This window comes from Calidris pugnax, unplaced genomic scaffold (assembly GCF_001431845.1).
Source record: "Calidris pugnax isolate Ruff unplaced genomic scaffold, ASM143184v1 scaffold41, whole genome shotgun sequence".
NCBI lineage: Eukaryota > Metazoa > Chordata > Aves > Charadriiformes > Scolopacidae > Calidris > Calidris pugnax.
In genome coordinates this window covers 12,410,644-12,425,377 of record NW_015094509.1, presented here as the reverse complement: position 1 = coordinate 12,425,377, position 14,734 = coordinate 12,410,644, and the positions used below count along the sequence as shown (strand labels likewise).

The window sequence follows — 14,734 nt, the reverse complement described above, 5'->3', positions numbered from 1 at the left end:
GATTCATGATCTTTATAAATGCATTCCAGTTTTCCATAATATGCATGCTTTCTTTGTAACATTATACTGTTATACATTCTGGTATGCTATAAATGAGAGCTATATAGAGCAAGTAATTAGGTATACGTTGAAGATGCATCATTCTTAAGGTACAAAAAGCCCCACCAGACTTGGCATTGACCTTTGTTGTTTGTTGGGGTGGGTTTTTTTAAGAAACATCTGTCTGGGCATAATAGTTTGCATAAAAATGAGTGGCATCATAGAATCACTCAGAATGTAAAACACCTGATACGTATGAAAGAGGAACTGGTTTTGGCACAGCAGTTCAAAATCTCAAAACTTAGGTTAACAACCTAGGGGAGATAAACTGCGTATGATCGTGCCTATAATAGTGTAACATTAAAATCTAAAACACAGAACCTATTTCCAAGACAAAACTCCACAACATTAGTAGCAGCTTAATAAAAACAGGCATGTCATACTCTTCAAGTTCAGAGGTTTCATTGTAGCTCCCCCTATTTAGGATCCTTGCTATAAAGTAAGATTTTAATCTCAAATGAAGTATTTCTGCAGGTCTTTTGGAAGACAGAAAGGAAAATCTTCTAAGAGCTATACTTGGCTATTTAAATACACATTAAACTCCAAGGTATATAACACATTTATATTAAACACACATGTAAATTTTCAGTAAAAGGAGGATAACAGTTTAGCTCAACAACAGAAATGGGCATGAAAGAATGTTGATGCTACTCCTGATAGCACTAGATCAGGCATATTATTAACTGATTTCAGCAAGAGCTGTAGGTATTGAGAATCCCTTTACCATCAGGCATCAGTATCTAATGCAAAAAAAAAAAAAACAAACAAACCAAACCCACAAAAAAAAAACCAAACAAAAAAAACCAAACACACACCTAAAAAAACCCCATGGACTGAAAATTATGGACCACAGTAGGAAACCTAAAACTTAAGCTTCCATTTTTCTATTGCTGAAATGGTGGTAATATTTCCAAGGTTTGCATATTTCAAGGGGTCTTCTTAAGATACGGCATACAAGATTACTTGAAAAATTCAAAAATAATTAATTCATAATTTCAAGCTACTTGCTTATGAATAGTATCTTTACCTGTAGAATGTTTTTTTCCTCGAACAAAATAAGTGTATTTCATACTGAGTTGCTGCAGTACATCAAGTTACATGCCTCAATTCATACTAATTCTCAAATAAGTATAATTTTAATGGATTCTTAAAAAAGATACTGTTAGAAATAGAACTCAAGTTCAAATTAGTAGGCAAAACACTTCCATACATACCACACACAAACTTTCTATTTAATTTGTGACTATTTAATTTTAGAGATTTTTTCTGACGTGACCTGTTCTAAAGATGGTTATTTAAGTAATTCCTTGCAAATATGAACTGCCACTGAAGAATCATGTATCAGTTTAGTTTTCAGTTCACCACAGATAATAATAGTGAAGCCTCTAAAAAGATGCCAAATAATACCATCTGCATCTTCATACTTTTAGTAACAGGAACATCTGTCCACTAAGAAATGGATAAAGACTAGCAAACTGATTGCAAAGCATTTTAAAATATTTTTCTTATAACATATCAATATTTTAATAATAAATATGATTAGTCATCAACAATTACTTTTTATGATTTTTTAACATTCCTGCAAACAAAATCCGCTTCACTGCACAACTCAGCGCTTCAGTAAATAGCATTCTGGAAGAATGTGGGGCTAGATTAACATAAAACTGTACCAAGTTAAACATAAAATACAAGCCAAAACTGCAATTATTTTCCTGATGGCGTCACATGAATCCATATCCTCAAAAGATTTTTCTGTGAATGCAAAAGTGGGTTTTCACTTTCAGAGACACGTACATCAGTGCAAACTAGGTGCGATTCTTCTGTTATGCTGGTATTGTATGGTGTAATGTGTACCATGCCACAACCCCATGACTTGAAACAACTTAAGTTTGGAGTAACACTCCAAATGTTTTTTCTCTCATTTGTTTTGTAATGCGAAGGCCATACCTTCAAAAACAATGCTTTGACTGACAATCGACATTGAAAAACAAATTTAGCAAGAACTTGGTGGCATAAGAATTCCATAACTTTTCACCTTCTTCCTTGACAGTGAAAACTTCTGAACCAACACTCAAAGAACATCAGTGAACGTCAGACTAATCAGACCAGTCATAACACCCCCAAAGCACACTCTGACTTAGATGGTATTTCTTAAGCTGCAGGACTAATCATGAAATTTCAGCGTGTAGCTGGTCTAAGTAGCCAATTGTTACTCTCCATTTATAGGAATTGCTGATTTTGATTGTTTCATCTATATTACTTCTCCCCCCCCCCCCCCCCGCCCTTTTTGATTCACCAGCCCTGTTTTTCCTCTTTGTATAATTAAGAGGGTCTCAGTTATATAACTTGGAGGTGTAGAACTCCCAAACAGAGAACAAAGCGGGTTCCATCCCTGGGCAGATGCAAGTATCATACTTTGAAGAAAAGTCTAATAAAGCTCTCTTCAGCTTTATTAAGTATAAAATTATATCTAGAAAAAACTTCACTTCAAGACGTTCAAAAAAGAACAATTTACTCTCTGATGCAACGTGTTTGCCAGATTAATTCCACCTGAAAATCTGAACTCTATCCGCAAATTATACATGGGCTTTTACAGCTTGTTTCAGACCACTTTGCAGTAATGCTGTGAGTGCTCAGCGTAATAACGTATGAAAACCCAACAAAGCTTTGATGCTAAAGGGATGCACCATGACATTAATAAACATGGAAGAAGCTCTTAAACACTTCCACAGTCTTGTCTTAAATCTGCATTCATAAATACTTCTCTAAGCCTTGAGTTCTGTGTTTTAAAACATGCCTTTAACATATATATCAAAAGAGATTTTCAAAACAGCCAGGATAAAACTGTGTATTTCTTGAATAAGACCTTTTTATTATGATTATTTCTTAAAAGAAATGGGTCCCTAGAGATTAGACAGTAAGAAAACAACCTTTCTTGCAGTATAACTAATCACTGTTCAAATGACCACCAGTTCACCTACACTGATCACTTATTACTGGTAGCACTCCAGGTTATACTACAGGTTCTTTCAAAGTGCATTCCAGCTATACTATCAGCAATACAGCACCTTGCAGAATTCATCTTACTGATATTAAGCCAGCAGCATTAGCCGAGACCCAACTGTCCTTTGGAGATGTGACCCTTAAAACTCAGAGAAAAGCGATACATTATAAAGGATTTCTAGAGAGTATCAAACTGTCCAAAAATCTAAATTTAAATCCAAGCTGTCCAAATTCCAATTCTGTGGCAGTTGTACACATTTTCATGGCTGCATGGATTTTATTTTTTTTTCATTTAAAAGCTATTACGTCTTGATTTTCATCTACACATTTTTCCCTTCCTGTGACTATTACACAGAGAGTGCTAATTGTAAGTGTCTTCTGAAAAAAAAAAAAAAACAACCAAACAACCAAACCACAGAAAATGCCATAAACATTCAGCTGTTGATGGTATGGTCACAGATTGGTAAATAATCTCCGGTTCACAAAAGTATACTTCACGTGAATTTATTTTAATGATACTTAAGTATACCGTGCTAATTGCTCTTAATCTAGTGAAAAATACATACTTCTGTATATGAGGTACAATTTGCTATCCTCTACATAATTGTGCAGAATAACAATATTTCACAAGCTGAAATTAATTTATCCACAATGTTTCATTACAGTCCCTCAATATACATGTAACATAAAACGCTCACTGCAGCTGCAGTGACAAGTACACTGTGGAAACCATTTTTTAAAATCAGAATGTTTATAAATCATCTAATGCTTTAAATTATGATGTTTTAAGTAAATACAGAAATCAAACGGCAAGAAATAGTTTTTTCTGTAATTCACTTGTCCAACAGGTATACTCCCTCTGTTTTTATTCTCCTCTCTCACAACTCAAAGCCTTACTTTTGTATTAATACTGACCAGATTACTTGGCCTTTCAATGGACCATGAAAAGTTAAGTCTTGTAACTAAAGAAAAACATAATCCAATGCCCCACCTTGTGGGATCCCAGCACTGCCTGACGCTATACAGAAACCGACCTTTTTGTCCTTCAGACTTGCCTACCAGGCCCCATCTTCTATCGCAAAAGCCAAATCATCTGATCCCAAACTAACTGTCAACTGCTTGTGATGGTGGGGAAGCCAGACATCAATCAATCAGTTTTTATCAGAGCCACTCTTCGTTTTTCTGTTGTGCTCATCTTATCATCTGACCCAGTTGTAGCCCTGACTTCAGAAGCTTAGAGTAACTTGATGACAAAATATGCGTCTGTTTGTCCAAGATGCACATTGTTAAGGAGTGCACTTGTATTTTTAGCAACTAGCTAATATTTTTTCCAGATAAACTGTCAAATATTTGAGATTTTTCTCAGTTCTTAAGTTTTTTAGCGTTTGCTAAAATACTGTGATGCATTTTTGGAATTATTATCTAGCAAGTTTTGTTTTGGTTTTTTGTTTTGTTTTTTTAATAAATAGAAATACATAAGCATTTTCAATAAAGAACCATGCAGTTTCCTTAAAAACTGAAGTTATTTGCAAGCCAAGAGCCTCTCAGGAGTACTCCATCCTACTTACATATACAGTGCCATTCAATTCTACTCCATCATTATTCGTACAAATATGAATTATTGACACATGAAAACCGCCCAAGACAACGGTACCTCTACAGACATACAGATGTTCTCTTCTGCATCCCACAAAACTAGAGCTTTTTGTCTGTGTCCATTCTGAAATGGACAAAGTACAATTAGCAGATACAATAGCCAAATACCAATCTGATTGAAAGCTTTCAAAAATGATCCACTACTGCTTCCAAGAGCCTTTTCATACACGTTTATTAACTGTGAAGACAGTAACATTAGAAGGTGGGAGGGAGTGGGTGCAGTCATTTAAAAAAAACACTACTGCAACTTCAGCTTTGATAATTTTACTGTTGTTTTCGCTAGTTTCACAATTGTGTCCTAGTTTGATGCGTCAGTTACAGATGTTTCATTTTCTTTGCATAAAGCTGTGTAAAATGCATTATGAAAGTCCTTGCTGTACTTCATCAAAACTTTTCAGACCAGAGACATTTATTGCCATCTAATATGATGCCTGAATTCGAAAGTGAGAAGTGAAGACAAAACCTAAAGATCTACAGAATATACACATAATTTCAAGTAGATCTGACAGTGTCTTTGCAAAATTTTTTTCCCACAGTATCTTACAAACTTTAACTTTCACGCTTGATAATGGAAATATAGTCAAGTATTAAATAGCAAGGTTCTAATGATGATCCCAATTACAGGAGTAAAACACGGCACTTTCTTTGAGGCTTGTGCTGCATCTACAAAAGTATAAACAATATGATCTTCTACAGAATTTCTTCTCAGCCTAAATGAACACCTCCATGTATCATTAGAAAAAGTATTTTCAAGATTATTCCATTTCAGCAGAGAAAATCTTTACAACAGACACACGAAAAGACTTCTCTCACCATATTTGGGTCTATGAGGAATTTCTTATTTTTCAGTATAAATCATTCTCTTCTCATTAAAAATCTTTTTTGAGTAATAATTGCAAGTGTGTTTAAACAGTAATTACATGGGGTTTTGTATAATTTTTGCCACAAAAATATGTAGACTTTTACTTTTCGTAGACAATATGAAAAGAAACATGTATGGCACAGGGTGCAAAACCCGAACCGCGGAATTCCTCCGAACATAACGAAAACACTTCATTTAAACCTAGTCTCTATTCTGCTGCACATTCTAACTTTACACAGACCAAACTGTTACATGCTATTTGCCGTTCTGTGTATTTTTAAGCTTCTATCCTACAAACATTTGCCTGTTTGTTTCAAGTATTATCATCAACAGGACTGTTTCTATGAATGAAGTTAAAGAGCATATTCCTTAAGTTTCTCATACACTTTTACACCTTTCAAAATAGGGTTAGACAGATAGGAAATTCACTAATATGGAAAATGGTGTAGTATTTTACTGCAGTTGGTATTAATACTTTATTATTTGGAAAGGAAAAATGGAAAACTGTCTGGATTCAACAAGATTTTTTACTCTCCTCTGCTATACTGAATCTGAGGTAAAAACACCGAGTACAGTAAAAAGGGTGCGAGGCATGCAGTTATACCAGCTAATCCCAGACTGAAAGCTTCAAGTCTAGTTTTTTTGAGGAATAAAGCAACAACACTCTAACTAATTGATGTGAATGCAAAGACTAACATATGAGAAGAGCTGTCCGAGTAACTCACTAACTACTATAGCATTTATTTTCGATAGTCTGTCACTAAATTGTATTCTCTCTGTAAACCTACTTTAATTGAACATACCTTGCTTATAAGAGGAAAAGTTCTATAAAAGAAGACAGGAGTACTCAAAAAATAAGAATGTTAAGGTCACACTAGCTTTATTTACACACTTGCAGTTAAGAAATTGCATGAATATAAATAAGGAGCGAATAGAAAAATAAGCCTTACACCAAATTAGCTCTATAAATATAAAGGGTTTCTGAGGATTACTAATAAAAACACCATCTCACATCCTAAACATGTTTTAAAATCCCAGTTAATTCTTCAAAATATTAAAAAATATTAGCATTTATGAAGGACGACAACGTTACGTAACACGCTTTCTCAACATAGGAAATATGGGACATGAAAAATGAGAAGATAGATGGAAAATAATCAGGATAAGATTTATTCAACATCTGTGATAGGAAGACAGGAATAGTTTTTGTTTATTACAATATTTTTAACTTATACAAACTCTTTTCATGGTTATGATTACACAAACAGTATGAGAAGCTATTAAAATATAACTGAAGATTGTACACATTTATATCAAACTAAATCAATTTTTCTTTTTTAAAAAAGAAAAAATCTACTGTGACAACCGCCCGTATCTGCTACCAACTCATGATGGCATTACCCTTTCAAAGCATTAGATAAAACTGAATAATCAATGAGAAATGTCAATACCGAGAAGTGATTCCTTCTGCAGTGTAAGCTTTATGCAAGCATTTGGGTTTTGTTTGGTTGGGGTTTTTTGTATTTTCTACAAGAACTCTTCTTCAATACTGCAAATGTACTGAATTGCTCTTACTACATTTGGGATTTCCCAAAACAATATTTTTCTGCATCTGTAAGACACACAGACTTTCTGTTACTTCACATGCTTGGAATGAAAAAAAAAAAAATAAAAATTACTATCTAGCCAATGACTAGCATATTGATATTCTTAATCTATGTCTCAAATACGGCATTTCCTAAGGAACTATGGAACAAATAAATACACACAAATGTTTACAAACAACTGGGCAAAGAAAGTGGCTTGTTTCTCAAAGCAAAACTTATGCTCATAATCATTAAGTCTTTAAAGCTCTGAAAACAATATTTAACCGCAGTATGACTATATCTACTAAGATGTCTCAGGTGCATTGTCTAAGATGAGGACTTTTAAGAAGCACTTAAGAATACAGAAAAAGGGAACTGCGACATGATAAAACAGCATTATCAATATTTTATTATCACAAATTCATGAGATAATTGTATCAACTTATAAAACTCAAAAATAATTGTAACCAGACTGTAGCATTCAGATTTTCTATGATGTCTATTTGCCATTAAGTCAGGAGTGAATGGAACACCGGTATTATTTCTCCAGACTTCTCAGACACTTTTTTAAAAAATCTCTTAAGGGAGAATGCATAATAAAATACGCTCCTTTTACTGATTCATATTCTATAATTCTGCACTAATTCTATACTTATCTTTAACTAAGTGGAAGAAATCCTAACCATACAGTTCATGAGAGAAGTAATGTTTCTGCATAAATGCTACGGAATTTCCATACTTTCACTTTAAAACCCGTTTTTCCAATGCACAAATTACTAAACTGTAAATAATCCTAACTACACAATTCTCCTCTACCATTGTGTCATCTCAAAAAGACAATCTGACAGTAATAGTAATGACACCCACTCAGACAAGCCTGTGGGCATTAATATTTAAATCTTACCTATCCCTTGTGATTGGAATTCAGCCTCTATTCACAAACAAAAACTAAATCAATGTTCTTAGAGTTCAAACTAGATCCCTAAACAGTTTGCCACTCTCCATGCACAGATAAGATAAACTTTCTTTGACCCAAGAGATGAAGTTGCCATGACGATCAGAGAGTCCACTTTCTATATTGATATTTTGCTGATGTAACAACAAATAGAACCAGATCCTAGGGCTGATAATGGTGATTAATTAATACTAATATTGATCCCTACAAGCAAGAGACAAGGCTATTAACTTGAAGCCTGAAAAGTCAATTGTTACCTGTGGCAGAGATACTAGCAGCTGATTTTGAAACATAATAAACAAATGTGCTATCTTTATGCTAATACTTTAAAGGGGTACATCCCTTTCTCAAGCACAGTAATTTCACAATTCAAACCTATTGCTTCAATTAAATCTTTTCATCTGCATCCAAAGAAGAGAAATGAACGTCAAGATTTCCAACAGAAGCCATGCAAAATGCTGCAAACTGAATACCTGTAACATGAACTACTCAAAGCACTCTTAATGAATGAAGTGCAAAGAAAGCTTAAACAGACTTTTTAAAAGAATACATAATATACAAGTCGTAGGATTTCGAATAAAAATTGCAAACATACATTTATCTAGTAGGAAAACTATTTGGTCCCTCATTTGTACGAGAACAATAATAAAACCCCACAGGTGAAAGCCTCGCTATGAAGATAACATCCTAGAAGGCACATCCATGCAAATCGAAGAGCAAAACTGGCTTCACCTACCATTTCATTTACAGGCTACATTTAAATCAACTGCAATTATATCTTTGTGTTAGAGTGATTGCCCACAAACTAAATTTGAGACAGACATAGATACTGTTAAAATACCTCATCGAGAATCTCTGAGACTCTTTCTTTGCCCTCTTTAGGAACACATTTTTAAAAGTCACAAAAATCATACGTGTATAATATGAAACAAAAAAGCTGCCTTTTTAAAACAAAAATCTTGTCCATTTTATAACTTGCTCTTCATCTAACCAAGCAAAGTACAACAATTTTCTTCTGACTCAAGAAATAGTGTTTTGATCAAAGAACGCCTTTTACTAGTACGCTTTATGACTGTACAGCAAGTTTTCTTATTAGTAAGCTATCTTTGTAGTCATGAAGTATGTTTTATGTTTAATGTAAATAACTGGCACTACTGATGGATAGCTTGGTTTTCTCCTCACTTCTTTAAACAGAGCCCTATACAAATCTTTAAATTAGCTATTATACAGCCAACAAAAATAAGAATTTATAGATACCAGTAAAAAAATAAAATTTCTAATTGCATTATTTTCCCCTCTCAGCTAAATGTCTTAATAATACATTTCTATTATTAAAAGACTGCAAATATAAATGCCGTTTTAACATACGGTGTGAATATCCTGCAACATAGAGATCAGTTGTTTGCAACAAATTAATACTCGGTCTCAGAAAACTAAAAATCATCATTCATGATTCATACTCAAGAGGTACAGGCAGCTGCTTACCTAGTGCTCTGCTTTGATTAAGCTGAAAGAATCGTAAGTGCCTTTAATGTGCTACAGTACAATTTAAAGGAGAGTACAAAGTGAAACTCTGTCAGAGAAGAAAAATGTCTATTTAAAAAAAAAAAAGGTAAAGATAGAAAATACTTCATTTCTTACCCTACTTTAGCAAAGAGACATGTTAAAGCTATCGGTGGGTTGTATTTGACGCTAATGTGGCATTTCATAGGGGAAGGGAAAACGCAAAAAGAGAGATTCTCACCCCTCAATTCTGTTTCTAAACCTAACACCTACATATAAGCCTACTGGATCTCAATGGCAATGCATCAATGTGCCTGTATTGCCTCTATTAAACTTACAAAACTCCATTGAATGATTTATGAGCCTCTAATCTGTAGATTTTCCTGCACATTTCCAATAATTTAAAATAAAATATTTTCCCTTGTTGTTTCACATGTATTCCACTCCTGAAAAAAAAAAGAAAAATAAGCAAAAGCTCTATTATACATAATCATAGAAAAATACTATTGTATACCTTTTTTATTAGAAATAGCAACTGCAAAACTTCTCTAAGCGGTGAATTTTATTTTATTTTTGCAGTATTGTATCACTGATGTAATTATGTATATTTTTAATTGCAGATGAGTCATTAAGGACTCTAAAGCAAAAAAATAAAATAATCATGATGACATCCAAAAATAAACTTTCATAATATATCCCTTGTCGGGCAAAAGCACAAAAAATGTCATAATAGAAAACAACCTTCAAGAAATATTTTCAGGCAAACAACATTATTTTAAAGGCAACAAGTAGAAAGACTATGTTCTCAGGATAATAAACATGTACTGGCTTCTAAAAATACAAATTTAGTTTTTTATATGGCAAGCAAAAAAAAAACATAGGACTTATGTGACCTGGCATTGTACAAAAGACAGCACCGTACTAACCAATTTCATTGCTTAGGAAGACCACTGGCAGTGTAAGATTAGGAAAGAAAAAATAGATATTTTGACTACATACTTGAAATTTATTCTGCTGTCAAAACTGAAACTCAAGACAATATAGAAAAGAATGTTATTGCCTAATATTACTCCTCTAATTCAGGTTAAAAACAAAGATTATTTTTCAAACAGCATTCACATTTTAAAAAAACCACACATGTAAAATGAGAGTTAAAAACCAGTAAAAATAGTAAATATAGAAGAGAGCAGTCTATAAAGTGTAAGGTGAGAAGTTAAGCATTCGGATGTCGAGATTCTTCTTTATACGTCTTTACACATCACAAAGTGTGCAAAACAGGTTGGAATACGCCTTAAATGCTGGACAGTCAATTTCTTCATTGAAAATGAATACAAACTTCTTGAAGAGAGGCTGACATGATGAACTGGAGCCTGACTTCTCCTTAGCGTCAACATTTTACTTACAAAACATTTACATAGCATATGTAATTTCAAGTTCTAGTGTTCATGAGTATTCTTTCCCTTTCTAACAGAACTCAAGACCACTTTGTACTGAACATTCTTCACACTATACTACATAAATTACGTATCAATCCTAAAGTTATATGAGAAAGTACTCCATTAATACCTCGGAAAAATTCACTTTGTAGAACACGACCGCAGAGAAAAAAATAAGGAAGTCCTTTAAGAATTTCTACAAATAGCTAGGTTACAGAGAAACATTTTAAAAATAGATTAATACAAATGTTTCAGCAATTCAACTCTCCCCCATCTATAAACTACTGTACTTAAGTGGGACTGAAGTTGGGGACAGGCAGGTCAGTAAACACATTACCAGACTACAGACAACTGCATGAAGAACAAGAAAATAGCAATAAAACCGCACACACAACACATTTGCTAATCATAAAGAAACGCACTGGTAAAAAAAAAAAAAAAAAATCATCATTTTTGTCATAAATTTTGCAGCGCAGCCACAGAATGGAGAACAATCTGGGCAATTTATTGGCATATTGGCAGGAGGTGATAAGGCTAAAAACAACAACAGCTAGCAGCTGGTGCAGTGAGATGGGCTGATAACATTGATATGGGTCTCCCATACAAAACACCTCCTGGCCTATCAGTGCTTTTTATCAAACTAGGATTACAATAATAGCTCATGAGAGAGGGGGTTTGGTAGGTTTTCTTGGGTTTTTTTTTGGGGGGGGAGGGGACAGGGGGGGGAGAGGCAGAAAAAAAATACAGACCTGGAAAGGAAAAAAAAAATCTGAATTTTTTGGGACAAAACATTGGGGCAAAATACATAATTTATCACTGTATTATCAGGAAATCCAGGCAGTCTAATCAAGGAGCACTGAGTGACTATTTTTTGCCTTATCATCCAAAGTGGTGGAAACGGAGAAGGAATTATCAGGCTTCTGCAGATTGCTGGGCTGGAATTTTAATGGTAATAATCGGGTTTCTGATGGTATATCTTCTCCGCTTATCTTTCCCATTATCTCCCCTTATCTGGCCAGTCATCAGAGCAAATTAATGGTGCTCTTTCAGCGTCGCCTTTTTATCGCTGCCCAGAGAGCACCCAAGGGGAAAGAATAAGCAAAATATTAAAATACTGCATAAATCACAATTTTAGATAGCAGGGAACTGTATGCAGTAAAAGAAAAAAACTGTGCCCAACAACCTTTTTGTCCTTTAAATTGACTGTCTTCAGAGTTTCCAGTGTAAGCTGACTTCTTGCTTGTCATAGAGCTTCTAAATTGTGCATGCTTTATCAGCAATACTTTCTGTTTTATTCACAAACTGAAGAGTTTTCAAACTTAAAGACAGTGGTCTGGTCTTGTCACTAGTCATTCCATTATTTTTACTGGCTATTTTATGATCAGCATTTTCCAGATCTGAATTTAATGTACAAAAAAAAAAACAAAAAACTTGGAAGTTGACTTATTTATGCCTAAATCACAACATGGCTTGATTTAAATATAAGAATCTAAAAACGTGTTAATGAAGACTGCAGTGTACCAGAACAAAACTTCTTCATATGAGAAATACCACTTATGGCTGGCCAAATAGTCACAGAAAACTCTACAGTGGACAATGACTGATTTGAACCAAAATTACTTTACAGCTACACCAAAGAACCCCCCACCGACACCTCAAAAGCTATGATCTAGAAGGATTATGGTGCATAATTTATCCTCCAACTCTTGCTGACCTTGTTTTACTTCTAGTTTCAATGCAGATTTCAATATACTCAAGCAATTAAAAGCATGCAAAAAAAGTCTCCTATAAACACTGTTCACATATAGTTACACACTTTCTACACACGCTTTTAGATATATTTACATTGTTGCATACATGCAAACATACACATGCAAAACACTATATTGCACCTGATATTGAAAAATAAATTTATCCCCTTCAGCATATTGTACCATACAGAATGTTTTGCGACTTGTACCAGCAATACAGTACCTTAAAATCCCTCCCAGCACTTTTCTGCCATTGTGAGGAAGAGATAGTTAAATGGAGATGATAACAAAGTATGCAAAAACAAAATCAGATGGTCTTTGTGCCATACAATCCATTCACATTATTTGTTATCAAGACACCAATCATAGACTAGAAAGTCTTCCTAAATAATGTTCGTTATATCACATAAAATGCACGGTTTCAAAGAATTAACTGTACCATTGCAATTCATATTTACTAAGAGGCTTAAGTTTAAAAGCACATGGCATATTTATTTGGGAATATCAATTTCCAAAGTAAAGTGAAGTTTCTTGGATCACAGAATGATATTCAGCTTAAAAACATATATCAGAAAGTTTCAGTAATTTATTAGGTTACTTCAGTAAACTGAAAACTAAATTTGAAACCATGACGGTTGTTTATATTTATCAGGTTAAAGGCTGTAAAAAGGTAATTTCTGCCAAGCAGGGATGCTCAGCCAATACTACTGGAACACTTTACAGTGACCAGTCTTATTCGACATGAAGCTCGTTTTCTTCTTTGCTAAATCACTTTGTCAATTCAATACTTATTCCATCCGAACTGGGCTATTAATAAGGATTCTGGAGTCAGAAATCGATAAGGAAACTACTACTGAAAGAGCTTCTCCGCGTCCCGTGCCGGTTACTTTGACTGGAGTTCTGTGGTACAGAACATCAATGAAGACCCATCAGATCGGGGACACGGATTTTATAACCAAATGATTTACAGACCCTCTTTCGAAACGCCTGGCACTTCTGCTAGTCCCGACCGCCGGGCTCCTCGGGGTGACGGAAAACTTTATGAAGTTAAGACTCTGTCTCGTGTCACCGGCAAGAAAAGTGAACTCCGAGCACGATTAGCCAGAGTTACGTTTCCGCTCCCTGCCTTCAGCACCTGCTTCTCGCTCCAGAAAACACCTCAAAAAGCGTTAAAGCCCCCGGAGCGGAGCGGGCGCGCTCGGGGCGCGGCGGCGGGACGAGCCCCGCGGGGACCCGGCCCGGGGGAGCGCGGCGCCTCCAGCCGCGGGGGGACGAGGGGACGGCGGGGCCCGAGCGGCGCGACCCCCGGGAACTCCCTCCTCGGTCACTCCTCGGCCCCCCTCACCCCCTTTCTGCCGCCCCCGGTACTCACCGGCGCGGCGCGGGGTCTGCGCGCACGCCCGAGAGGCGGAAAGTTGGCGAGCGGCGGCGGGCGCGGGCAAAGCCCCGTCGGGCTGCTCGCCCGGCGCTACTGCCACTGGAGAAAAGCACGAGGGAGCCCACTCCGAAACTCGGAGGAACAGTTGGCGGGGACTACGGGGAGGCGGCAAGAGCTCCCGAGGAGCGGAAAAGAGGCCGGTGAGGAGCCCCGCTCGCCCCGCATCCCAGCGGCTCCCGGCTCGGGCTCCCGTCCCCCTTCTCTCGCCCCATCCTCAGCCTCGTGGGCAAAGTTTCACGGTTCGGTCCGCACTCCGGACCCCCCTATCGCTCCCCGCAGCCACCTCTCTCGCGTCTCCCAAGAACGAGGTAAATAAAAGTCTGTTAGAGGGAGCCCCCCTCAGGAAACTTACGTTTGATCTGCCTGGGTTTGCTCTGTTTCCTTCGGGACATGCTGCTCGGCTGCCGCTCCTGCCTCGCTCCAGGTACAGGAGTGGAGCTGGGGC

At 36.1% G+C, this 14,734-nt stretch overlaps 1 protein-coding gene across 1 annotated transcript in view; it reads right to left on the bottom strand.

The window, feature by feature from the left end:
* Positions 1–14,728, bottom strand: part of LOC106902044 (zinc finger protein ZFPM2-like) — a 202,271-nt gene extending 187,543 nt beyond the window's left edge. The window contains exon 1 of the mRNA XM_014965210.1: positions 14,642–14,728. Within this exon, the coding sequence (XP_014820696.1) occupies positions 14,642–14,681 (40 nt within the window). The 5' untranslated portion in view covers positions 14,682–14,728. The remainder of the gene's footprint in view (positions 1–14,641) is intronic.
* Positions 14,729–14,734: the final 6 nt, after the last annotated feature.